Source organism: Heliangelus exortis, chromosome 2 (genome assembly GCF_036169615.1).
Source record: "Heliangelus exortis chromosome 2, bHelExo1.hap1, whole genome shotgun sequence".
Taxonomy (NCBI): Eukaryota; Metazoa; Chordata; class Aves; order Apodiformes; family Trochilidae; genus Heliangelus; species Heliangelus exortis.
This window is the reverse complement of record NC_092423.1, coordinates 26,222,535-26,248,769: the sequence shown is the minus strand read 5'-3', so window position 1 is coordinate 26,248,769 and position 26,235 is coordinate 26,222,535. Positions and strand designations below refer to the sequence as shown.

The following is a 26,235-nucleotide window of genomic DNA, read 5'->3' as shown; positions in this document are numbered from 1 at the left end:
AGGAAGCTATGCTGAGTTTCAAACACCATTAATGAAAAGTTCAAATTTTACTGAAGAGGGAAGTAGGACAGTCAAGGAACTTGGGAAAAGGATCACAAAGCATATCAACTGGTGTAACAACGTCCGCTGATAACCAGTTTCCTTGCACTTCTGATCTACTTAAAACATTACTAAATTAAATGGTGTACCTCTGATGATCCATTACTTGATGCTCCTTAAACATCAGCAGATTGTATCCATATGCACACACACAGAAAAGCTTGAACACATCGAGAATTCTTAGAAAACTAGAATTGTGTAAATGTCCTGATTAGTAGTGTCATAGTATATTTTTCCAAAAGCAAACATAACAACCTCACTTCTGGGTTTTCAGTCAATAAACTTGAGGTGGGTAAAAGAGATAGAAATACAAACTACAGTTACTGTTCTCCAAGATGCAACAGAAACTAAGATATTATTGAATCTGTTTTTTAAAATCCTAATTTCATTTTAGAGAAAGAATAAACAATTTTATTCACTGCACAGGTTCACAGAACTTCAGTGGGAAAACAAGGACTTGGAATTAAACTCAGTGAAAGTTCATCTGAGCACAGTGAACATCAGAATCTGACTTAAGTACAAGAATTCTAAGAAACATGAAACAGCCATAATCACCACCTTCAGGAACCTGCACAAAATTTGCATTTTAAATTAATGTTTAATTAGGCACAAAAAGTACCCTTGAAAGAGAAATAATTATTCCACCTACAATGTAAGTTAGTTGTTCATCAGTTTAGAAGTAAAACAAGAGATAATTTACTCTCCAATGAAATATGCTCATACCAAACTATTGGTTTAGTAATTTTAATTATCTTCTTTTAATTTATTTTCTTCCCATCTTCTACCTGCTAAACTACCAGTTGTTATTAGTTTTAGCTAGTGTAAACTATATGCACTCCCAAGAGCTGAACAGTTATTTAGCCAACAAACAAGAAGTAGTGGAAGTACTTGTGCTGGCACTCAGGCGAAGAGCAAGGTTTTAATTTCATTTAACTTAATTTGCCATGCATGCATCCTACCAGTGACTTAATCTTAGTTCTTGAAATTAGATATTCTTCAAACTACACAGCACTTATACAACAAAAAAACCCACGCAACCAAAACAAAATTCAAGTCAGTGTTTTATGACCAAGTTCATCTACAAGCCTCCCTAGTGAATATTTTGTTTAAAAAAAACCCTGAGATTTACTGTGCCAACCATTATGTTTGTTACATTTGACATATTCATATAGTCCTGAGTAGTGAAGACATACATTTTTTCCAACTTAAACACTGCTAAATGTATAATTTGACTAAAAGCCCAGCTAATATAATTCCTTGTTAGAAGATACCCAAACCATGAAACTTCCCTGCCTTTATCCCTTTGAAATACTACTTCACCTTGTAATAACAACAGTACTGTGTTTCCTCTCTGTTACATTTTATTATGCTGAAAAGGGAATACTTTTTATTTTTTCCTCCCTAAGCTTTATTTCTGAATGAGGCAAGGGGTGGCAGCCAACAGGTCAAATAACCTAAACACTTGAGCTCACTAGGAAAGCAATTTTACTGCCAAATACTTGGAGCTCAAATATTTATAGACCAAGTTTGTTTCTCTTTTCTGTAACTAGTGAAAAGGTTTGTTTGTGAATGTTTAAATATTCTAAATGTTCTGTTTGTAAGGGTATTTCCAAACTTTGATATGGCTTTGTGTTTTATGAGGGGTTACAGTAACTACAAAGCATGCTATCAAACACCTCCTGAGTAGAAATTAACAGTTTCAAACCAACAAGACTTTCAAGGCACAGTATTACTGAGAAAGGAAGGCACCTTGGAAGTGAATCCAGGATTCAGAGCTTTTTAGGTAGATCTTTCATGACAGTCAAAGTGACTGCTGCTGCTTCTTTTGCTAAAATTCAAAATGAATGAGTAGGACATAAAGGCAGAATTTTCTTTAAATTAAAATTCCCAACAATTCCCAAAATTAAAAGTCCCAACACAGTTCCTGAAAATTTCCTTGAACAATTTTCATCAGATATCCCAGAATAATTAAATAGGATTACTGGATCATATAGATCTTTTTCTCCCTTCTAAGCATCCCACGCTAATCACAGAATGTTAGGGGCTGGAAGGGACCTCAAAAGATCATTGAGTCCAACCCCACTGCCAGGGCAAGTATCCTTCCCCCATCAGATTTCTTGCTTTGCGTTACAGTAGATTATAAAAAGATGTGGGAAATTATTTAAACATTCTAACTTGTCCTGAGAAATACAACATTAGACAAAAACCTGAAACCTAGAATCAGTCTGCTGCATGTGCTCTGGTGGCAGAATGGATAACAAGCACATTGCAAGTCAGTGGAAACTAAGAAAACCTACACACATTCATGTTCAGTTATGACAGAAAAATCCATGGTATTTGAAAGGCATCCTATACACTATGTCAACATGAGCTTCCATTAAAAACAATTCTTAATAGGACAAGAAAGTTGTAAGTAAAAGTTAGGATGACAGAAATATTATTCTTCTTAGGAGGACACCCATGATAACAAAATGGCACAAGAAATAGAAAACTGATTTAACAACCATTCCTATGTGGCCTGTGGATTGAAAATATATCCAAAGATAGATAGCTTTTTCTAGTTTCCAATTTAGTTTAGAACACAAATTCCATTACTTACTCCACACCCTACTAGCACCACTGGAAAGCCAAGAGTGCAACTCCTTTGCTATTAACCTTTTAAAACAACATATTTTTAACCCGTTTGATAGTGACTATCTGATTGGGCAACAACGTCCAGCATGAAGTGGAACTGAGCAAGGAACAACGTTCAGCTTTCTAGCAAAAGAGCACTGGAGCACTATGAATGCCACAGCAGACAACCTGTCAGAAGTTCTTGCTAAGGACAGAGTCCTGATAAAGATCTAAGGGCATCACGAGGACATCAGACTGTAAATAATCTCAGCAGCCTTCCCTTTCTGGCTGGTGGTAAGGCTCTCATTCTGATATCTGGCTTCTAGAGATAACTCTTCCACAGAGCATTTTTGTTTCTCTTTTGCTACTAAACAGCAGAAAGTATCTCAAGACCAAGACCATATCACATACTCACTGCCCGTTTGCTCTTCTTGATTTGCCCTCTAGTGACAAACTGATCAATTCTTCTTAACAGTATCCCCTCTTCTCTCCCCTCCCCCACCCCCACAAGCACACTTTGAGACCCACAGATTGATTACCACCATTTAGTAAGATCTGCCACTAGTTTGTCGCCCACTACTATCATGCAATCTTTTTTCTTTATTAAATAGCACTCAGTACAGTTTTGCATATAGCAGCTTCAAAATAGAAGGTTGAGATTGAAATCTGCTTATTTAACCTCAACAGATCTGCCCACATAGAGAAAATTATTTTTAACAACTGTTTCCTAAAAGCATAAAAATATCATCTGTTGCACACCATGTTACTAAATTGTCACTGATTAAAAACACTACTGTACTCTATTTTTAGGGTTTTATATTTATAACCAAATTAAGTGAACCCACAGTTCTTCAGAATTAAGTTGAGCTAAAATTCCAGTTCAGGTGGAGAAAGTATCAGGAAGACATCCGTTATATGAAACATCTCTGTGCCTTGTTTTTCATATTTTTACCTGAGTAGATTTATCTTTCATACATGAAGGGTAGTGTACGTGGGGATCACGTGGCCACTGTCCTGTGAGGTAAGGTCCTGTAATTGTGTCCAAAGAAGAAGTTCGCCTTATGGTACCAGAAGTTCTGATTTGCTGGGATTTTGGCCTGTCCACTGTAGAAAACCAGAACAAAATCAACAAAAAAGTCAGGCTAAATTTGATACTAGATGTTAAAAGCTAGTTATGACACACAGCGGCAAGAACACATCAGAAACCTTTGTCTAAATGCCAAGCTGAGAAGAATGCCATCACACTGAATAACATCAGACAAAGGAGAAAAAACACAAAAGGGAAAACATAACAGTTACAAAACCCAAGAATGTTTAAAGTGTTCATACCTGCAAAGAACCAGCCTACTTACGTGATACATTTTCATCAACAAAAAACATTAAGGAAATTTAAATACAGTGATGACACAACTCAGGAAAGCCAGACATACAGCAATAGAAAATACAGCCTAGAAAGTACTTGGTAATTTTTAATTTTTTTTAATTTTAAAATCAGCTTCCTAAATACTAAAACATAAACCATGACAAAACGTAATGACTCTTAGGAAGATGCTTGCTCTTGTGTGCGTGATTCCATATTATTTACACGACCCTAATGCAGGCCTTAGCAAGCTGAAAGCATGTGACTCTGTATTTCCCTCTGACACAGCTCAGGTCAAGGCAGCTACCATGTTTGTCTTCACTTCTCACAGTGCCTGGAACCTTGGACTCCTCCCTGTACTTCTTTCCCCATACACCTAGGTCATGGAACACTTTTTCTTGCATTTAATTTGGAAAGCAGAGAGCAGGGTGATTCATGTTCTTTGCCACATCGGAGTTTTACAGCATGCTCTCTGGATCATCTCGCTTTGTCCTTTAGGCAAAATTACTTCATATACTCCTTTTCTAGACTTTACATAAGCCAACCTAAGCCTGACGTTACAGCTATTGTCTATCTTGCACACCCCTACAAAAAGAAGCTTGCAAGTGAGATTATTTTCCAGTTAGTCACATCCATGCACTGATCTGACCCACCAAGACCCTATTCACTGCTCAGAACTTGAGAGCAGACCTGCCAGCACACTTCTGAGACCAGAAAAAAAAAAACACAACCCACCACAAGAATACTGAAGTCCCAAAACCACAAATAAAACATATACAACCAGAGAATGACCTAAGGTCAGTGTCCTGTTCTACCTCCAGAAGAAAAGGCAACAGCAATCCTGGCATTAATAATTCACATAACTGCACCGCAACTGACACAAAACCCACCCGAAGTTACTACATTTATATTTTTCTATTTTCATTTTTGAAGCTGCCAGAACACTGTCAAACCCTGAAGCTAAAAGAAGGACAATTCAACACAGTCTCCTAAATCCCTAATACTCTTACCTATTTTTTTGAATCACAGATGATGAACCAAGGGCATCACTTCCCAACTGCATCACCAGCCCATGGCAGCACTAATGCAATGCCAGACATTACTGTCTGTGCTCCTCCAGTCCATTTGAGGTGGTATATGTAGTAGACTGAGCCCACCTAGTAAGATGATTCACCGACTTCAACCTAAAAACCTACCCCAAAACAAGTCAGAAACACAGTTTTCCCTATTACAGGCAGTTTGGAATAATAAAAGGAGCAGGGCATTCACAGGAAAGCCAGAAGGAACAAAGGGGCTGCAGCAGTACTGAGGCCTGTTCAATAATAGTTTTGGTTTTCTTAAAAAAAATAAAGCAGAGGGTGTCTGGAAACATGAAATTTGAAGGAAGTTTTACAAATTAGCATTTGAAAAACCTTCTCAGTCTGGAGAAGGTTCCAGGGAGACCTCATGGTTGCCTTTCAGCACGTAAAGGGGGCCAAAAGAAAGCTGAGGTGGAGCTTTTCACCAGAGAGGGTAGTGACAGGATAAGGGGTAATGGTTTTTAACTGAAAGAAGGTAGATTTAGGTGAGCTATTAGAAAATTCTTCACAATGAGAGTAGTAAGATGCTGGAATAGGTTGCCTAGGGATGTTGTTGATGCCCCTTCCTTGGAAGTGTTGAAGGCCAGGTTGGATGAAGCCTTGTGCATCCTGGTCTAGTGGGGTTGTCCCTGCCCCCCTGCAGGGGGGTCAGAACTAAATGATGTCTAAGGTCCTTTCCAATCCAAACCATCCTCTCATTCTATGAACCGTCTTGAACAGTAATGAACATAAAGATACTGAGTGCCACAGAGAGCAGAGCTGAACTGGACCCCAAGAGCGGTGGCTCAGATCATCTTAAACTGTTTTCTAAATATTAAAACTGCTCTCAGGATTTATTTCTTAATCTTGTTTTTCTCACCTCATTGAAAGTCTGGCTTCTTGCAACTCTAGGAGCTACTACAGAACTTTATTTCTCCCCAAACTTTCATTACCAATGGAATTTTGATGCTCCCATTATGCATATCCTTCTCCAGTCCCAATCGCTCTGCCGAGATGGAAATCTCATGCTGTTTTTTTAAGGTGCAGCAAGTGCCATCTGAAATCTGAAATTTTAAACAGCTCCTGAAGTTAGCCAACAGACTTAAGCATTCAGAAAGGCTTCATCAATATTCAGAAATTTCTGAAATTACAGGAAAAAAAATCGTATTACACCACATCTGACAGTATTTGAGTGTATGAGTGGATTTTACTACAGTAGTAAGTCAGAACAATTCTGTTCTCATTCTCAGTGATGTGTAATGTTTCTGACAAGGAGCTCAGCTCTACCTCCAGAGCAAGTAAACTTTGTACTTGGTGCAAGTAAACAGATTACTTAAGCACAATGTTACCTGAAAAAAGCTAGCTCAAAATTATAAATGCAAGATGTATGCTCACAGGAAAGCAAAATACATCATGTGTTATCTAAAATATGTCACAACTTTTAATGTTACATATTTATGGGCTATTTGCTACACATTTTTAGTTATAAATTATTTTACATAAAATGGTACAAGAGTCCACCTGAGTACTACAGCTGGTGAAATTCGGTGTGATCCCAACTCCCAGTAGGAATCAACTAAAATAAACTGCATGAAATCATGGTTTTGCATACTGCACTGAGAGCCAAGAGAATTCTAGTTATACCTCCTAGACTGACTGAGAAAAGGTTTCAATTTCTCTGCCAGCAAAATGTAATTTAGTAAGAGACTAACACGACAGCTCTTTTGAAAAGGACATAGGGCTCAAATAAAACCATCTGCTACAGCTCTAAAATGAGGAGACTGCCTTCCCAACCAACACAGAGGCAGTTAACCTGCACATAATCTCAAAACCATGTTCACAGTTCATTTTAGCTTAAATTATGCTTTCTGCCATGCCTGCAATGAGGGAAACCACCTGCAGCAGAAGAGCAAGACTGACAGCTGGCATTGGTACCATTATAAAAACTGCTTCAGATAAATTCACCAGAACTCATCTGTAAGCATCGTCCCATCTCTCTTTCAGCAGTTAGCAGATGCATTTCAGATTTGGCCAAAACTTTCCACTCACATCCTTGCATGGATATATACATCTTAAAAAGACTAAAATTATCCTAAGAACTTCTCAGATTACAGATTCCTCGCAAGTCAAAAACATGAAATAAAATTAAAATTCATGCTTCCCTAAAACTAGAAGTATTGTCATCTCATTGATGTCAGCTGTGACACTCCCCTGCCAACAGGATAGACAACATTCTTGCAACAATATCCGACTATTTTTTTTTCTTGAAATTTCATCTAAAACTTAAACTGATTACCCAAAACAGCCAAGTCACGACACCATGAAATATCTGGACCAAATTCCACAATACAACAAAGTTTCATGAGATGTTTCTCTTCAGTTGAGTTGCTAACACTCTTCTGGTTTACTTTCACAGCTAATAGCAAAATGAGGTCTTCAGCTTAGGTCTCATCTGTTCCTAAAGAATTTCAAATTTAACCTAGGAAAAGAATACAAACTTTGAAAGAATTTTCTTCAAAAACACTGAACAGTCATGGAAGAAATATCCTACTCTGCTGAAGACATCTTTCAAGAGACCCAGAGTCAGAATGCAAGTAGTCTGGCTCAAATGGGGATGCAGAAACTAGGCATCACATTACTAAGGACTATCAGATATTTCTAGGACATTCCTATGAGAGATTACAACAAAATTACAACAATCTTCAATGCCAATGATTCAGAAATTCCTGTGTGAATGCCTCTTAAATAATGAAGTAGTTGGGAATGAAGCATGGATAATCATAAACCAGAAATGGAAGGCTGAATATTAAGGAATGATGACCCACAGCAACCACCAAGAATGATAGTCCAGCAAATAGGTCATGGTTAGGACAGCAGCAGCTGCTGGTGACTGCCCCACAAGTGTCTCAAGTCTTCTGTTACACCTTCTGAAGCAAGAAAACAAGTATGCCTGGCTTCAGACAATTTTCCTTGAATATAAAAGAAGTAGTCTTTTCAGATATTGCCTTGAGTTTATAGTGTTACTGTTCTGATTCCTCAACATATACTTGATTGGTCTTTCCTGCTCCGAGTATGTGGGTAGATGGCCAAACCAGAGCATGTTTATTTGCAGAATTTGTCTCTGTAACATTTTAAGGAGAAAGATTGAATAATGGGGATTTAGAGGCCACCCAAAAGAAATATTTCAATCTTCATTCTCAGGAAGGCTTTTCTCTTGTAACTGAAGCCAAAGTCTCTCAAGAAAAGGATTAACGAGGGATTTGGGGTCCCTAGAAGTTTTACTCCACAGGACAGATCTATGTGCTCAAAAGACATTTCCCAGTTGCCAGTGACTGACAGACTTGTTTCTGACCCAATCTGCAAACCAGCTGAATGACTGCATTAATGGTTCAGAGTGGTGTAGAACAACAAAGAGCACACTGTTTGCCACCTACTTTTCATGTAGAATAACAAAAAATATGATTTTAAATAGCAACTTAAAAAACACAACACACTGAATAATTTTTTCATTCAATAACTGAATGAAAAAAATAAAAAGTTATTTCAGCCTTCCTTCTGTAATTTCAAATTGAACAGCTTTCATAGCTTAAAACAAGCAAAACACTATCTTTTTTTAAATATTTAAAATGCAGTACAGTGTTTTGCTACCAAAAGGATCTTTATCAGAGGACGTAGCAAGAGACAGCAATTTTAAGTTATCTTCTGATACATCATTGAGACTACTGTACATTCACCTCTGTAAAACACCCATCTTCATTATTTGCACCACATTGGTTCTGATTCAGTTGTAGTAACTTGAGAAATTATTTCCTAGTTTCTGGTTTTAGAAACTGAGACAGAGAATGACTAAAAATGAAGGGGGGGTGACATTCTTAAGTAACTACTCTGAAAAAACCATCATAATCCACTCAAATTTCTTCTCATCTGTAACCTTGAAATAAATTTAAAAAGAAAAAATAGAAAAAGGCAGAGATTAGCACTAGAGCCTAACCAAGACTCCAGCAACCAAACTTGAAAAGCAGACCTTTTCTTCACGAGATCTGAAATCTGATCAGAACTCTGAGTCAATGAATGATGTGCTTTCTACATCCAAGACTATTCAGGGGAGAAAGAAGGGAACCAGCCTTCCACAATACACCATTTTACCATGTGGTAGTGAGGCCAAATGAGGTTTTGTACTTGACAAGGGTCACAGGCATTCAAACTGGATTGCATGAAACTACAATTCTATCAATACAAGTGGTAGCCTATACTGAGAAAACAACACAGTTTGTTCTGTAAAGGATAATTATATACTAAGACCCACAGTAATGGCTTTGGGAATCAACCATATTGAGTTATCTTTGTAGCCATGGCCAAGCCACCTAGAAAGGGAAGAGGTATTCTGATTAGCCTGGTAAAGGTCAGGTAAAGCCTTAAAGTCCATATAAGTTGTGGCTTTTGGTTTGGGTTGTTTTTTTTTCTATGGGGAAAAGGGGTACTTTCTTGAAAGCTAATGCCTTCAAGTACCATTCCAGTTCAATGGAGAAACTACCTATTTTGTTGCAGTTGTTTTACCACCTGAAAGAAGCTCAATTAACTTATCTTATGATGTGTATTTATTTAAGACATCTAATATATTAAACTCATGGAAAGTGATCAATGCATTTCCTTCCATCAAGAAAGGTTTATGAATGACTTTTCAGGGACCTACAACTCTACTCACCCAACTGCAGAGGAAGGCACAGTAATCAGAGGGAGGCTATTGATACCCAGAGGAAGAAGAAGAGATTGATCCATCTATAGGCAGACAAATTTAATTTGCCCTACAGACAATGCAAAGCCTTGGTTGCTTATGGATATATACGTGCTCTCTGTTGGTTTTCAACCAACTACAGGCCAAGAAAAAAGTGACTACTTCAGAAGTCAGATTTAGTTCACAACAAAACTCCCCTGTTTAAAATCAACTCTGTCCTTAGAGATCAATCGCAGAAAGAATGCTGTAATCTCAGTCAGAAAAGTAAACAAACTATAAGGAAGAAAGTTTCAGCCCTTTAAAGCCAAGTTATTCTTCTGACAAAGATTACTGCTGGCATGCATTAGACCTGTATACAAAAGACTATGCATTTAATGTCACAAAAGCCTGCTTTGTTCAGCAGATGTAACCTACACATTGGCACTCGAAGAGGACAGCAGGTATGTAAAACACTAATTCCAAACCTTTCATATTTTTATGTATTACACATTTTACAATATATATTTGTCAGGTTATAACTTCAAACAAACACTATGCAAATACATAAACTTAGTATCATTTAAGAAAATATCTTGTAAGCATTCCTACTTTAAAAAGTTTTTAAAACATGACTGGAGCTCAGCAGTTAAGTATTTGAGAAAAAGAGCACATGGAAACACACAACCAGCTGTTAACTGCTGTGCATTTCTGCAGATAATTTTCTTCATTTGAGTTCATTAATTTAGACCTGTTGAATGATAAAATTGATAAAATACCAAAGAATGAACTGGGAATCAAAAACAGCACTAAAGCTGTTTGTTTTGTTTTCTTTTTTTCTTCCAGTGTATTAATACTTAAAATTTTGAAGGAAATTATAAGCACATGCAATTAATTCCATAACTAAAGATACCACTTTTGTTGAATAAACTTAATGACTCCGAAGGAATTTTTTATTCTTACAGTGGTACCACAATTTAACCAAATGTTGTAGAAAAGTGTTTTGTACACCTTTAATTCCACTTTCCATCAAAATGCAGCTGCACATAATTATGAATTTAAAAACTTGAAAGACACAAAGCCATGATTCACCATTTTCACAATCAAAATCCACAAAGAATTGAAATCAATGCATAGTAGGCTATATATAATGCCATCTCAGTAATCACCAATGATTAGAGATAGAAAGTACTCTCCCAGCTCAAGTTAATACTACTAAACAAGACTAATTAGAAAAAAAATACTGAAAAATAGAGATGTAAAACCAGATTAAAACTGACTGCTGGCATCAGGCTGCCCAGCTTTGCTGATTAAATAGTTGTCACTTAAATCATACAAACAAGAGACTAGAAACAACTTCCTAAATCAGGAGTTCAGTTCTCAACTCTGACAAAATATAATCACTTAAAAACTGATTACATACTCAGTCTTACAGCACCTGGGTATTCAGTCCCCTTGATTCCTACTAGAAAAATATTCCAGGAACATAAATGCCTTCTTATGGCCATCTTGTAGTTTTCCACATAAATATTTACATTTTCAAACCAAACCAGTCCACCCATTGATGACCTAGCACTGTTAGAGCTCTTACCACTTCTCCATCCCCTTTCCCCACTCATCAGGATTCAGAGAAAGCAATTTTATTTTTAGTCCAAGTAGACCTTTTTGAATCCTCTCATGGTCAAACTCCTAACCTCGTTGTTCTTCTCCAAGTGTGCTCCAGCTTGATTCTACCTTCATTAAATCACAGAACACCAAAACCATGTGCAGTGTATCCCAGATGATGTCTCAGCAGGCCCCTATGCAGCAAGTTGCTCATTTCTGCAAGACCTGACCTGTGCCCAGCACCTTTTGAGTTACTTCACGTTGGCATGAAGTTTATAGAACCCACCATCACCCAACTCCACCCTCCAGCATTTTCCAATTACATGTTCCTACTTAGAGGAAATTATATTTTGCTGAGCTACAACCCCACATGCATAAACTTTTACTTTTAAATCCTACTTTCAAAAATTATTATTTCAGTTCCCAAAGTCCTTCAACTCCTGTTGCGTAATATGCCTGCATGCTAATTAAACGCCTCAAAATTCATCAACAGTTTAATCACCCTAGTTTTAAAATTTGCCTAAGCAGATAAGATCTACTTCCTGTCTGGAAAATCAGTTCTCTTATCAAAACCACCAGGTTAGCATGACACAATTTGGAATGCTTATTTTGCATCTTATAATTTCTTGCTGCTTTCCACCGTCCCTTAGTAATTTTTCTTAGCTTTCAACTTTAGCTGTCAGACCAACAGCTCTCTCCATTTTAGAACAGGACTCCAAGCTTTGCCCATTTTAAAAAACATTATCATCATGTCTGCTATACATAGGTATCTATTCTCAAATGGTTTCACCTCCTGTTCAGCAGATTGCCTTAGAAAGTTAAAGGTAAGTGTGAACTTCTAGAATACTGCACTGGAGATCACTGAATTCACTTCATTAAAATCTGTAAAAAAAAAAAAGCCTGTATATATCATAGTCTTGGTAATCCCTAATTCCAAATTACACTCTCCCCTAGTTTCTTGGGGGTTTTTTGTTTTGTTTTGTTTTTTTAATTTTTCTGCATTAAAAATCACTGTCCATATCAAAGTTGATTACTCACACTTTGTCTTGATGAGCACTATTCCTTGGGAGCTGACTTTGAAACCACACATTCCAGCAAATCAATCTCAGATTATTATTACTATCTTCTTTTCTTGGTACCAAACAGCTGCAACTACTTTTTTCTTATTTTTCTATTTGTACATTTCTATTGTTGGCCTTAAAACATGCAAAGTCCGAGGCTGTTTGTGTTGTAACAGTGCTCAGCTAAGATTGACTTCTTGATTGAGAATGTGATATTCTTCCCTCAGTTCTTCCTGCTCTTCCAGGAAGGCTCTCTGCTTATTCCTAATGGTCTATTTGAAACAAGTGTCCATGCAATCAGATGACATCCTTCAGCTTTTCTCATGCTTGAAATGTTTGAATAGTGTTAACATTTTTCATTAAAATAGATTCTCTCCATATTCAAGACAAAACAACTTTCTTTGGTCAAATTTTTAAACTCTTTCCTTCCGAAATCTGAAAACTTAATCCAGATTTATAAATTTTAGAATATAACACTATGTAGCATTTTTGCAACATAGCAATAAATAGCTATATTTGCTATAGTATTTTGCTGTATATGCATGAAAATTTCTACTATTGTAACATCTATATTGTCTATACAGTCCACCACACCCATTTCTTCTGCTTATCTCAGATTCTGAGTTGTCAGATTTAGTAATTTCTATCATCAGTGTGGCCAAACTAAGTTTCTACCATAATTTTTGCAATCAAAGGATCTCCCTGTATCCTCCAACATTGTATTACAGGTTACCTGAGCCACTAAATAAAATCATGATAATCTTAAGTAGGTTAGTTCCTTTTTTGGAAGAAATCAAGATTGGTGGGAAAACATTGTATAAAAAAATTAGTATTTTAAGCAATGCATGGATTGCACAATTGAATACACAGCTTGGTTTGATAGATGTAAACAGTAATGCTCAACAGTTACCTGGATCTTCAGTGTGAACACCTTCTTAAGTCAAGATGTGCCCTTGGCCACTTCCTTGTATAAATGTTTCTCAAATACACATTACTTTTGAGCACACGTTAGTTACATTTTTGCTCATGATAATGTTTTCTCTACCAGATCAGGACTTTTTCTCTTTCCCCTTGAAAAGAGCATGAAATATTTCAAATATCTATATTGTGGTTTCTTTGGTCGGGAAGAAAGCACTGCAAAGATGATTCAGGTACAAATAAGCCACTGAGGTTAAAACACCAGAGAAATCAGAGTATGAAAGAAAGGATGTGCTAGGGTATTGCACTATCAATTGCCATAATTAAGCAAACACAGCTATCAGTTAAGAATGCAAATTTGAAGACCTTAACTGAAATATACTCCTGTGAAGACAAGGAGTATATTATATATTGCCTTTAGCCTGGCAACTTCCCAACTACTGTGTAACTAAGTCTTATTCTGCATTCTTCAGCAGTTAGCTGATATTTTTAGAGTCACACTGTTCAAAGTCTGTTCCGTGACACTCAGCATAAATCTGGATTTAATTTTTCGTGAGCAAGTCAACTCTCCATTACTTTGAACAACCGAAAGTTAAGATACCATGTATAACAGAAAGACTTTTAATTATATATGACATACTGGATACAGAGGTATAACACCTAACTGCACAGAGTCAACAGCACAAAGCCACTTGGGTTTTACAATGTACTTTCCAGTGCTCCAGCCTCAAGTTAAAGACTGATTAGCTGACACATGGAGCTGAATTTAAGCCGACTCTGTGTGTGAGAACTGCACTCAGCAAAGCCTTCCTGAGCACAGACCACACCACACGGACACCTGTTAGAATCAGCAGCATCTTCTTGTCCTACTGGCCTGATGAGCTCTGCTGTGACGTGCAGGAGAGGTAATGAGACCACAGTAAATACCTACAAAAACTCCCAGGTCTTGCAGAGCTGTTCACTATCTCCTCCATGCTGTGTGGCAATGGTCTGAGCTCTGGGAATATGGTGCTAAACCTTCAAGGTCTATCCAGCAAGGTTTCAGATCCAGCATAGGTACAGTGCTTCATCTGATGAAAGCACTGCTACCCTTGGAAATCACGTGTTCAAAAGCCTGTACATTTATGGCTGAATCTAGGTAATCTGGTCCCAAATTGATGCTACCTGATAATGCCCTACTTTGGTATTGGCTTGGTATTTATGAGCTAATTTCTGCAGACTGGGATTAGCAGAATTAACTAGAAAGAGTATTGAATAACCAGAATTTGTTTTCAAAGGTAACATGTTCAGGTAAGAACACGTTATTCTGAAATCACAGCTTGGTTTCTAAATGGTGACATATGTCAACAAACTGTTAAGAGGTTTTTGGGTTTTTTTTTGTAGTACAGCCTAAACACCCATATTAAAATGCGTATTTTACAGCCATGAAGCCTTTTAAAACAATGTAGATACAGAGGTAATCCAGCTGGCCAATTTTCAAAGTATTTCTAGCAGAACTCCAGAATAGGCATTGTACACCAGAACACCAGAGATTAAAAGGTACATGATACAATATCTATTATGCCATACATTTCATCTATTCACAGCCAAGTCATTACTGTTAAAAAAAACATATTTCCAAAAGACAGAATAAATGCCAGTGATCTTGCAATAAGCAGTCAAGCCAAATAGAGTGTTAAATCCTGAAATTCAGAAGTGTGTTTACAACTAATCTCCTTGCTTAATGTCTGTTGGTGAGAGTGTAGGTAAGGAGGATGAAGCTAACCTTGTTCAAACAGGTGACTCATACTGTTCAAGGAAGGGGACACTTAAATTACTATTCCAGTATAAACTCTCTCAAGGCAGAGTGAGAAAAAAAATATTCTACAGTGGATTTCAGATTATTTTAAAAACATGAGAGAAGTGCTACCATACTGTTCTTAATCACCAATCTTATAAAAGAAATAGAAGACAAATTCTTCCTAAAGAGGAAGTAAAATGTGTAGTTTGGGTAGAACTAGTTTCAGGTTGTGCAAAACAAGTAGCATATAGGAACCAGTGTTGTTAACCACTTATTTGTATTTGATTCAGACAATAATATCTACTGCAAAGAGCTACTCAATTCAATACTAGCAACAGTTAAATTCTTATAAACACCAACATCCATGTCATTGTTTATTGTTAAGGCACATAAAAGACTAAATAAGAAGGTCTAGACAACACAGTTCTTGCATTAAGGTTCCAGAACCAAGCTCTCAACATTTTAAGACCTACCAGGAAGAATGCATTATCTCCAAAGCAGCAGCAAATATGGAAAGCTAATGAAGACATCTACTACTATGAAAGTTTTCCATTAAACCCTTAGTCCATTCACCCAGCACCAACTGCTTAGGTTAATCCTTATGTAGAAATTGCACAGAAAAAAGCTACCACTTGAGTGTGGCCACGAACACCTGGTTCCCCATCCCATCAGAGAAAGCTGATCCCCCATTTCTTGACAGAACGATAGGCAATAGTTCTCCAGGATACAGCAGCAGCTAACGAGAAGTGGTGCAGATACAAAAGGGGCAAGGAAGGGGCAAGATAAATCATAGAATTGGCTGGGTTGGAAGGGACCTCAGAGATCATCAAGTCCAACCCTTGATCCACTCCCACTGCAGTTACCAGACCCTGGCACTGAGTGCCACATCCAGTCTCTTTTTAAATATCTCCAGGGATGGAGAATCCACCACTTCCCGGGGCAGCCCATTCCAATGTCTGATCACCCTCTCAGTAAAGAAATTCTTTCTAATGTCCAACCTAAACCTCCCCCGGCACAACTTGAGACCGTGCCCTCTTGTCTTGCTGAGGGTTGCCTGGGAAAAGAGACCAAGCCCCCCCTGGCTACAACCTCCTTTCAGGGAATTGTAGAGAGTGATGAGGTCTCCCCTGAGCCTCCTCTTCTCCAGGCTGAACAGCCCCAGCTCCCTCAGCCTCTCCTCATAGGATCTGTGCTCGAGTCCTTTCACCAGCCTGGTTGCCCTCCTTTGGACCTGCTCCAGGACCTCAATCTCCTTCCTAAGCTGAGGGGCCCAGAATTGGACACAGTACTCGAGGTGTGGCCTCACCAGGGCTGAGTACAGGGTCAGAATGAACAAGCCCCGGGCAGAGGCAGCAGGCTGAGGGCACCCCCAGTACAGCCCCACTTGGCCTGGCTTGGTTTCATTCCCAAAGAGAAGCTTCAAGTAGCTACATGCCTTCTTCTGTCTTACTAGTAGCAAAAGACATAGTCTGACCCAAGTCATCACCAGATAGCCCAAAAGGACCAGGAGGGAACAACTTTGGTCTTAAGTCCACATTGACACAGCTGAGAGAGCAGGAAAGGGTTCCTGAGAGAGAATGTATTTTGGTTTCAGCCATGGGTGAGTGTTTCCACAGATGAGATCCTAGCTTTGGAAAAAACAAGAGTGTAAGAGTCTGACTCACCATTCAACAGGACTGATACTACACACTATATGATGATACCATTACGTGGTATCCATACTGCAAAAGACTGAAATTATGACACCTTTCAGTACCCATCCACTATTTTCAAGATTTAGGAGTTAACTTCTGATTAGTCGTAATACAAATTAGTGGTGGTGAACTTCAGGTATCAGATCAGGAGGGGAAAATCTAATGCATAACTGAAGAACAATCTGATCTGGGGGAAGAAGTAAATAGACAGTCAAAACGTAATAATTAGATTTTAAATTACAAACACCCATTTTCCATCACTCTGATCTCTGATTCTCTTTATTTTGCAATTGCTGACACCTTAAAAACCATGACACAAAGCAAAAGGAGATAATCTCAGGCTGACAAGCTGCTGTGGATGTATCTCTTCTAACGATGATATGTAAATACTGTTTTACTTGCCTGAAAATGCCTTAAGTCCTTGTTTAGGCACTCCGTTTATATTCAAGTCAGCACTAAGAGCTCTAAGAGCTCAATGCATTTAAATATTAGGATTAAAGCAAGATGATGATCATTAATGCAGCCACCTCAAGTCTTGAGCAAAATTTTCCAGTTATGTCTTTACTGCAATCCTTTTCTTCACCAATAAAAGGCATTATTGAAAAAATGCTGGTTGATGTTTAAATCCTACTATATTAACAACTTTTCTTGATCATATGCATGGAGAACTAACCATTGTGTCAAATGTTAGCAATGTCTTTTTCTACTGAAGATCTTGCCAATTGATTTAAACAGGAACTTTCATTTTTCACTGTGGAAGAAAACCAGGAACTATTAGCATCTTCAGATTAAGATAACTATCCAAGTGATGAAGTCCCATAAGAAAAAGTATTTCAAATATTCACCTAAACTGAAACTTTGAGGACCATATGCTTTGTTTAATAGGTGTTACATCACTGCAGCTATTGCTTTCAAGTCCAGGTTGAACTGCTATTCCAGAATCACTACATCCGTTGTGGGGTTTTTTGTTTTTTCATGGTGATATCTACAGTAGTAGCATAAACCCAATTTTAAAAATAACTAGCTTTCCAGTGTGAATTCTAGCAAAATATCAAAGCTCAACAACTCATTAAGTTGGCAACACTTTATTTTTGTAAAATTTTAAGATACATTCCCTTGACCTACCCTCCCTGCATTTTAAGATACATTTACAGAATTTGCTTTCACCTCACCACATGGGAAAGGACAAAAACGAAGAACTATGAACCCCAGAAAACAAATGTCACTATTAGCCACTGTTTTACTATGAATTAATGTTGGCAAGTAACTTCAGTTTGGCCCTATGTAACACACTAATACTTGATTACATCCAAAGAATAAGAAATTAAAGGTCAGGTAAAGCCTTAAAGTCCATATAAGTTGTGGCTTTTGGTTTGGGTTGTTTTTTTTTCTATGGGGAAAAGGGGTACTTTCTTGAAAGCTAATGCCTTCAAGTACCATTCAAGTTCAATGGAGAAACTACCTATTTTGGTGCAGTTGTTTTACCACCTGAAAGAAGCTCAATTAACTTATCTTATGATGTGTATTTATTTAAGACATCTAATCTATTAAACTCATGGAAAGTGATGTCAAAACACTTAACTAAAAAGCCTTCAAGTTCAGGACAACTGGTTCAAATTTAGCTGGTGTCTTTTATTTCACCATATCATATTCCAATGAAAGCTATTTTGGGAAGAAAGAGGGACAAAGCTGGAGCAAAACTGTTTTGGACATACAATTATGGGAATACTGCTACTATTCAGGCATCAGGAAATAGGAAGCGCCACAAAAATTACTTCCTTACCTACATTTGTTAAAAATAAAGGAAAGATCTTCTTGATCTCTGGTATAAGTGCTTAAGATGCCAAAATATTGGACGGCTTGAAGCCAGGACATTAAAATAGTTCTGCCTTTTGAAGTCTGAATGTTGATTTTAAATAGTGATATCCCTTACATTACTAGAGATCAGCAATATTGTCTCTATTACTCCACAATCTTTTTATCTACAAGCATAACAACAGACACACATACTTATTACACAAAACTGGGTTATGCAGTTAAAGTGAATCTTTTTAAATTCCCTTCTCTTAGTAATGTTGGAAGCACTTCAGATGTTATTCTGGGAAGTAAAAGGTATTGGGAACCTTTAGTGGTCAAAATGATTAAGTATTTTTAAGATGACCTTAAAACTTAACAGTTGCCTCGAAAATTCAGTATGTAAATAAGTTTGCACTATAAACTACGCAAACAGAAGTCAGAAAAATTATGAAGTGTAATATTACAGTACTGTTGCAGTTAATACTAAAGATGGAGGCATTTGATAAAAGCAACATTGAGCTTGAGTCATACAGAAGTCATTTACACTCTCCTTGTATACAAAACATTGCATACCATGTGAAAAAACAAACTAAACAGGAAACCCACTCTTCTGTTTACACAGCTACTTGACACAATAACAGAAACTACTGATTTTATCCAGGTAAGACAAGAGAAAAAAAAACCCCAACTTGTGTCTTGTCTGTAAAACAAAGTGTTCACAAGCAAGCAATGCATTTGTTTAACCTGTTCAAGGGGTTTTATTATTATTGGAATGTCCTTTGTCATAAACCACACAGCTTCCCATTCTCATGCTGCATTTATGCAATTAGAGATGCATCACATACATTCCCTCTAAGAAAACCATGTGTTCTTACATTCAACCAGACACTTCTTATGTTGCTAACCCTCCAAAACATGAACACAGGCTATAAAAATCTATCTGCTAGTAAGGAATAAGCATGTTTTAAAAGAGGGCAGACAAAAACTGCAGGTTTGTCCTACTACATCAGAAGTTCCCTTCCCTCTTTTTTCCTTTTCTAGCACTTTGAAATCAGTAAAACACACTAATGATTTTTCATTCATTATCAATACTAATGAAATGTAAATACTGACATGGATGATTTCCAAACAACTACAAATGCCCAAATTTGCTTAAAGAAAGTATCATCAAATTCTTAGAAGTTTCGGTTCTAAACAGGCAGGGTTTTGCTGCAGAACAATAACATTTATGGCAAACTAGAAAGAAAGGAGAGAAAGGATGATGATGGGAGAAGAAACAGAGCATGCTGCTTTCATTCATGTAGTAGTGATGTCAATGCCTGCAGTGGTAGTTGCTCTGACCTGTAGAGGCTGAAAAAACTGGAGTGTTTTCACTCCAGAAGAAATCTCCTTTATAAAAAGAACCCCTGACAAATCACTAGAATATCCACAACAAAACAGCTTAGTAGGATAGCCAATTCAAGGAATCTATACTGGAAAATACTGAAAGGAGGTGGGGAAGGGGCAGGTGTCTCAAGAAGAAAAAACATCTATCCATAAGAACCATAAGCAGCCTCTAGCATGAGCATATTCGTGAAACAATCCAAGCCAGACTGCAGCGCCAAAAGCAAACAGATCTCCTGCACTGGTGAGAAAAACAACAGGATTATACCTAGAGCCTAAGCTCACATTTTACAGCAGTGGGAAATCATTTAGAAAAACTAACAAAAAAACTTAATCAAGTCACTTCCCCAAGACCTGCATACTGATAACAACTATAAATAGCTGGAGTAGCACATCATTTAACAAGCTGCAGCAAGATGGTCTGTGTTTGAAAACAGAACATTATTTTTTTCCAAGTCCTCCATTACTGCTGCAGCAGTGCTCCAGTTCAGCAGTCAATTTTCTTTATACTATCATCACCGTATAGACTACAAATATTGTTTTTAGTATCCATACATCATGTACTAAAATGCTGAGACCAAGCATGAAAACAAAGACAAATCCTACCCCATGGCATGCAACTACATTCCAAATTGTGTAAAAACAGCTGTATGTTGGGGGGGGGGAGGGGGTTGGGCTGTTGGGTTGGTAACCTTTTTTTGCCAATTGCAAGACTGAAGAAACAGGTTATCTTATTGCCCTTGCCTGCTAGAAAATGGTGCCTGTATTTCAGTAAAATAAAGCTGTTGACATGTGCAATTGTGGTCATTATTAGGGCGATCACGTTGTTTTCATTCATTCATTCAGGATTTGCTAGAGGATGTCAGCTTCTGCAGCAGCAGCTGGCTTGACCTGGAGGATGGGGAACAAATTCCTTGCAGCGCATACAGATTACAGGGTGCGTTTTTTGATGGAGCATTTATGCTTTTATACATTGCTCTCATCAAACCAAATCCAGCCATGTATGCTGCTAACACGGTTCACTGTGAGGCAAGCTCAAACAAGTTTCATGATGGAAAGTCATTCAGTACCAATTTACAGTCTGATTTATTAATGCTAAAATAGCCCACAGATGAAGACCACTGAAACCACTTTCTAAAATTAAAATTCCCCCTCCAACAAAAAATTCGTAGGTAATAATGAAATACTTCACAGATTCGCAGTATTTTTCCTTGCTTGCAGGTAACTGCCCACATTCCTCCCTCTTCAGTACACTTTAAGCATAGACCTTTATATACTGCACCACTACAATGTTTTTCTCTGGGTTCCCATAATTAAATAATTTACAGCATTCAGCAGCAGCACCATCACTATCCATACGCACTGATCTATTTGTTTTGCTTAGTTTCCCGTTAATATTTTCCAAAGGTTAAAGAAACAGGAGAGAAAATAATTTCATACAGTGGGAAAAATGGGATCTTGAAAATTTTAAATAAAGCTTGAATGAAGCAAAACACACTGAAGCCTAGTTCCATTTTCAAGCATGCAAAAACTTCTGCATAACTGCATAACCTTTTTGAGAAACAAGTTATTAAGCATCTCTGTTCCACTTAGAATAACACAATCAATTTGGTCATCTGCATAAGCACACTGTATAGGGTAAATTAACTATATGTATAACTGGCAGGGACATTTTCCTCACTTGCAGAATGCTGCCCGTGGCTCAGGACTGTTCTGATGACAGATTTGCCTAAGTTACAAATACTACAGATTGTAAGGTTTTACTACACATGAAAACTGAAAAGAGGGAGTGGAGAGAAGGTAACAGATTCCACTGCTACAAACATGCTGGCAAGCAACACAGACCACAATTTGCCACGGAAATGAAGCACAGTAAGACTTAAGGAAGGGGTATTGAACCACACAAAACGTTCCCAGAAAGAGATGATCTGTGATACCTGATAGCTACAGCCGGATAACAAAAAAATGGCATTTAGTCTGATTCATTCAGCTGCTAAAGTGATGGGGGAAGGGAGGGGGGAGGTAAGATGGCCACTGCCACTTTAACACATTCAATAATTTAACAACCTGACGCAGGTGAAGTTGGACTTCCTGGGAATCAAATTTTACATTTTAAACTTTACAGGCCTATTTTGGCTACATTGGGTTGTTTGGGTTTTTTTACAGTCTCAATGATTCAGTAATAAGTATCACCAGGAGGCAGACCGTGTTGCTTGTTTTTAAGCTCCTCAATATGGATGTTTTGGAGTCTATGCTTGAAAACATCACATATTTCAACCTCAGATCCTAGAAAAATACAAGTTTTTAAAAAGCCATGTTCTGAAGAATTGAAGAGCGTCTGAGGCTTGGTTTTCACACACTGGGTTGTGACACCCCAGATACTCATCTAACCCATTAGCAATCCGTACCAAATAATTACACCTGTGGACAGGGAAGCGGATTAAGTTTAGACTCGTCCCTCTATCGCACACCTCCACTCCCAGAGCCCGTGCAGGGCAGGAGAGACGAGGAGCGCTGCTGCCGGAGCCCCTGGCTGCTCCCCTCCGCAGGGGGGCCGGGATGGGGTTGGGGCAGGGCCGGGGGAGCAGCCGGGCAGTCCCCGGGGTCGGCGGTGCTGGTCCCCGCTCCGCTCTACCGGGGAGGCACTTCCTCCCGAGGCTGGGGCTGGGCACCGGGGTGTTTTTTCCAAGCCGGATCTCCACCACGTCCTCCAAGGAAAATGAGGATGACATTTAAGGGCTCGACCTCCCCTCCCGGTGGTAAGACGGAGGGACGAGGTAGCTCCTGGCAGCGCAAGCCCGGGCACGGCACCTGCCCTGCCGGAGGTGGGTGTTTTGGGGCTCACCCTCGCCCCCCCACCCACTCTGTAAGATTCCAGTGGGGCTGCTCATGCCGGGTCGGCAGTGCCCCGACCTCCCACCGTTGGCCCGGGGAGAGGGCAGGGCGCACCCACCGTACCAGGGAGATGGGGCCGGGGGTACCGGGAAGCAAGGCGGCCCCGGCTCAGCCCGCACCCCCGGCGGGGGGCAGGGAAGCGGGAGTTCGGCTTTGTCCCGGTGCTTTACCTCTGTACACCGGGGAGCTGGGGCTCCGTCTCTCAGGTGAGTTGCTCCTCCTGCTGCCGCCGCCGCTCTCCGGCGAGCGCCGCTGCCTGCCCTTCACCCTGCCCGGCTCCGCCGCGCCGCCTCCCGCCGCCAGCGGCGGCGTCGCGCTGGGCGGCGGCGGGCTGCCTCCTCCGCGACCCCCACCGCCGCCCCCCGGCCCGGTATTGCTGCCCACCGAGGAGGACGGGGACCGGGTCGGGCTGTGCTGGTTACCCCGCAGGAGCTGGTACGGGACGGTCGCTCGGATGGGCTGTAGCAGCCGGCTGGTCCCCGACGCGCCTCCCCCAGCCCCGTTACCGGAGCCCCCAGCTGTGCCGCCGGCGGCAGTGGGGGACCCGGCGGCGCCGCGCCTCATCCTCTGCGGCGCGGGCTGGTGGTGGGACGGGGGGGTCTGCGAGGAGCTGGACGAGGACGACATGGCAGGGATGCGCAGGACCCGGCGGGTCACTCAGGCTGGCGGCTGCAGGGCACCCGAGCTCGGCCCCCCGGCGCCCCGCATGCACCGGCCGCGGGAGAAGGAGGGGGGGGGAGGGAGGGAAGGAAGAAGGGAGGGGGCGGGGCGGGACAAGCGCTTCACGGCCCGAGGGAGTCTCCTCGCTGCCTGCCCAGCAGCCTCGGCGCTTCCTATCGTCGACGGCGGCTGCTCCCACGCCAGACTCTGGCCATCGCTGCCCGCCCCAGCGTCGTGGGCACCGGGAGCGCTGCCGAGCCCCGCGGCCGCTCACATCGTACAGCGCTGCCGGCTCAAAGGGGTCGGCGGCGGGGCGCGACGAGGGCGCAGGCAGCCGTACGGGGTCGGATAGGGGGGAGGGGAGGCGATCGCGTTCAGCTCCTGCCCCCGCCAGCTCCCGGGAGCCGCAGCCAGCACCATCCGCTCCCTGTGCCGCCCTCCCTCCGAATGGCAACGCGCAGCCCCGACGCCCGGCCGCGACGGGTAGGGGCGGCAGCTACGGGCTGCCATTGGGCGCCGCCACGGCAGCAGCTCGGCCTCCATTGCCCAGAGGCGCCGTCGTTCACGGCTCTCAACCAATGAGCGGGCGGCACCGCGCGGCAGGGGCGGGGCAGCGCGGCGGGGCGGGCCCGACGGCGCGGGGGGCGGGCTGAGGGAAGTGGGATGTGGCAGCGGCGGGAGGGGCGGGGCGGGGATCGCCGGCGGGTCCGGGTCCGCGGCGTCTCGGCCGTCGGGGTGGTGCGGACCAGCAGGGGCGGTGGAGGCGGGCAGGGCTGCTTCAGCCGGCACGTGTACCGGGTTCCGTCGTGTGCGGGGTCCCGCGGAGGCGAAGGGCTGGTGCAGGGGGGAGAGGAGGCGTTCCGAAGCGCGGCCTTTGGCGTTCGAAGCCGTCGGATGCGGCCCGGCTGGCTCGGGGCCTTTGCCCTCGTGGAGCTTTTTTTCCCTCCGGGCAGCGGCCGATTCTCCCCCGCAAAGCCGCCGAGCCGCCCGGCGAGGGGGTGCGCAAGAGGCCGGTAAAGATGGCCTCCTCCGCGGGTTGCCTTCCGGGCGTGGTGGGGGGAAAGCTGGGGAGGTTCCCCGGAGACGCTACGGTAGGAGCCCGAAGTGGTCGGACTGAGAAAATGGGGAGAACTGAGCTGTCCTGGCAGTGGGTGGAAAAGGGAGGAGACCACCCCCGGGGGCCTGTTCGGGAAGGTATCAAGGTGTGGGTGCCACCCACTCCCCCAGATCCCAGAAGACTCTTCAGAGGCTCCGTCTAACCCACTCCCTCCACTCCCGTGCAGGGGAGGATGAGAAAAAGCCAAAATTACCTGCGATAAAGTTTGTTCCCATCCATCATGAGTGACTGTAAAGCCTGTGGAGTAATTTTGTTTAAAAAGTTTTAGGATGTTTTTCAAATTCTAATTAAATGTTGTTTTGTCATTTTGTAACAGTGTGTATGAAACATTTTTTTAAATGTGCATACGTAAAACCCTTTCAGAGAAGGTTGAGGAAAAGATGTTTAATGGTGATACCAAGAAAAGTGCTTTTGTTACAGGAGGAAGCTCCCACTCGATGAACTGATAACAAGTGGAACAGGAAGAAAATAATGATTGAGATGAGTAGCTCAATAGTTAAGAAAATAGATGGCTATAAGATCATAAAGATAAGTTGAGCTGAGTCCCTCAAGAGAACATTGTTTATGTTGGATCTGATGTGAGTAAGATGCTAATGGGGCTGAAAGAAAACTGCAGTGAGCCTTGCTTGGTGCAGGAAGTCAGATCCATGTGGTGGCCTCTCAGATTCGATGTGCAGGCTTCTGAAAGAACTAAAAGGAGACGGTATAGATAGCATGGTTGGTGTTTACCAACAAAGTACGTTTTACTATATATGATAATGGTTTTCAGTTAGTCATTGATTAGGCAAAAGTATCACAGAATTAACTATGTCCCTTTTTTCAATAAGTGATGTACATTCCTAATGGTCTTACATCACCCTTCAGGTTTTTACATTAACTCTGTAGTTCTGAAGGTGTTAATACTATCCTTACCCCTGGTAGCCCAGGCACCAGTTGATAGTCCCAATGAGAAACTGTGTTTTAGGAAAATGCATCTATTCATGGGCTGTTAATGAGACCTTGTTTGCACTAGCACCACGTGGTGCAGTCACCACGGTTATGTTACAGAAAGGGTTGGAATAATACACCACATCCCCTTGTGGACATGTGCTCAGTCAACAAAGCCCATCAAGTAAATTAATTTTAAGAAAAATCAGCAACCAGGTTTTTCCATTAGGCCAGGTTTTTTTTTTTTTCTTTTTCCTGCCAGCATAAGCAAAATTTGTGCAACTGTGGTGTAGACACCCAAGGATTTTGCACTGTGCTAATGAAGTCTATCTAGTTTGTTTCTTCTGCTTCACTGCACTGGGGTCAAAATGGGTGTAAAGCATTCACCTGTAGAAGTAGTCTGCCCACAGTAGTGTCTGTTGTGCTTTAAACAGTACCCACATTTTCCTCTGATTGTAGCTCTGTCAGATAATACTGCTGATACAGTAACATCTCATAAAAAAATTCCTTTGGTATTAGGTGAGAGAGAACATGCATCTTTGGTGAAGGCAGTGGCT

General features: G+C 40.9%; 1 protein-coding gene across 5 annotated transcripts in view; it reads right to left on the bottom strand.

Annotated features, from left to right (window-relative positions):
* The window catches only part of GLCCI1 (glucocorticoid induced 1), a 53,365-nt gene extending 29,273 nt beyond the window's left edge, over window positions 1-24,092 (bottom strand). For 4 of the 5 annotated variants that reach the window (XM_071735301.1, XM_071735304.1, XM_071735305.1 and 1 more), the window contains exons 1-2: window positions 23,145-24,092; window positions 3,665-3,816 (exon numbers count right to left, since the gene is read on the bottom strand). In XM_071735301.1, coding sequence (XP_071591402.1) covers window positions 3,665-3,816; window positions 23,145-23,601 — 609 coding nt within the window. In that variant the 5' untranslated portion in view covers window positions 23,602-24,092. The remainder of the gene's footprint in view (window positions 1-3,664; window positions 3,817-23,144) is intronic. The other variant, XM_071735302.1, reaches the window with a different exon arrangement.
* Between the last annotated feature and the right edge of the window lie 2,143 nt (window positions 24,093-26,235).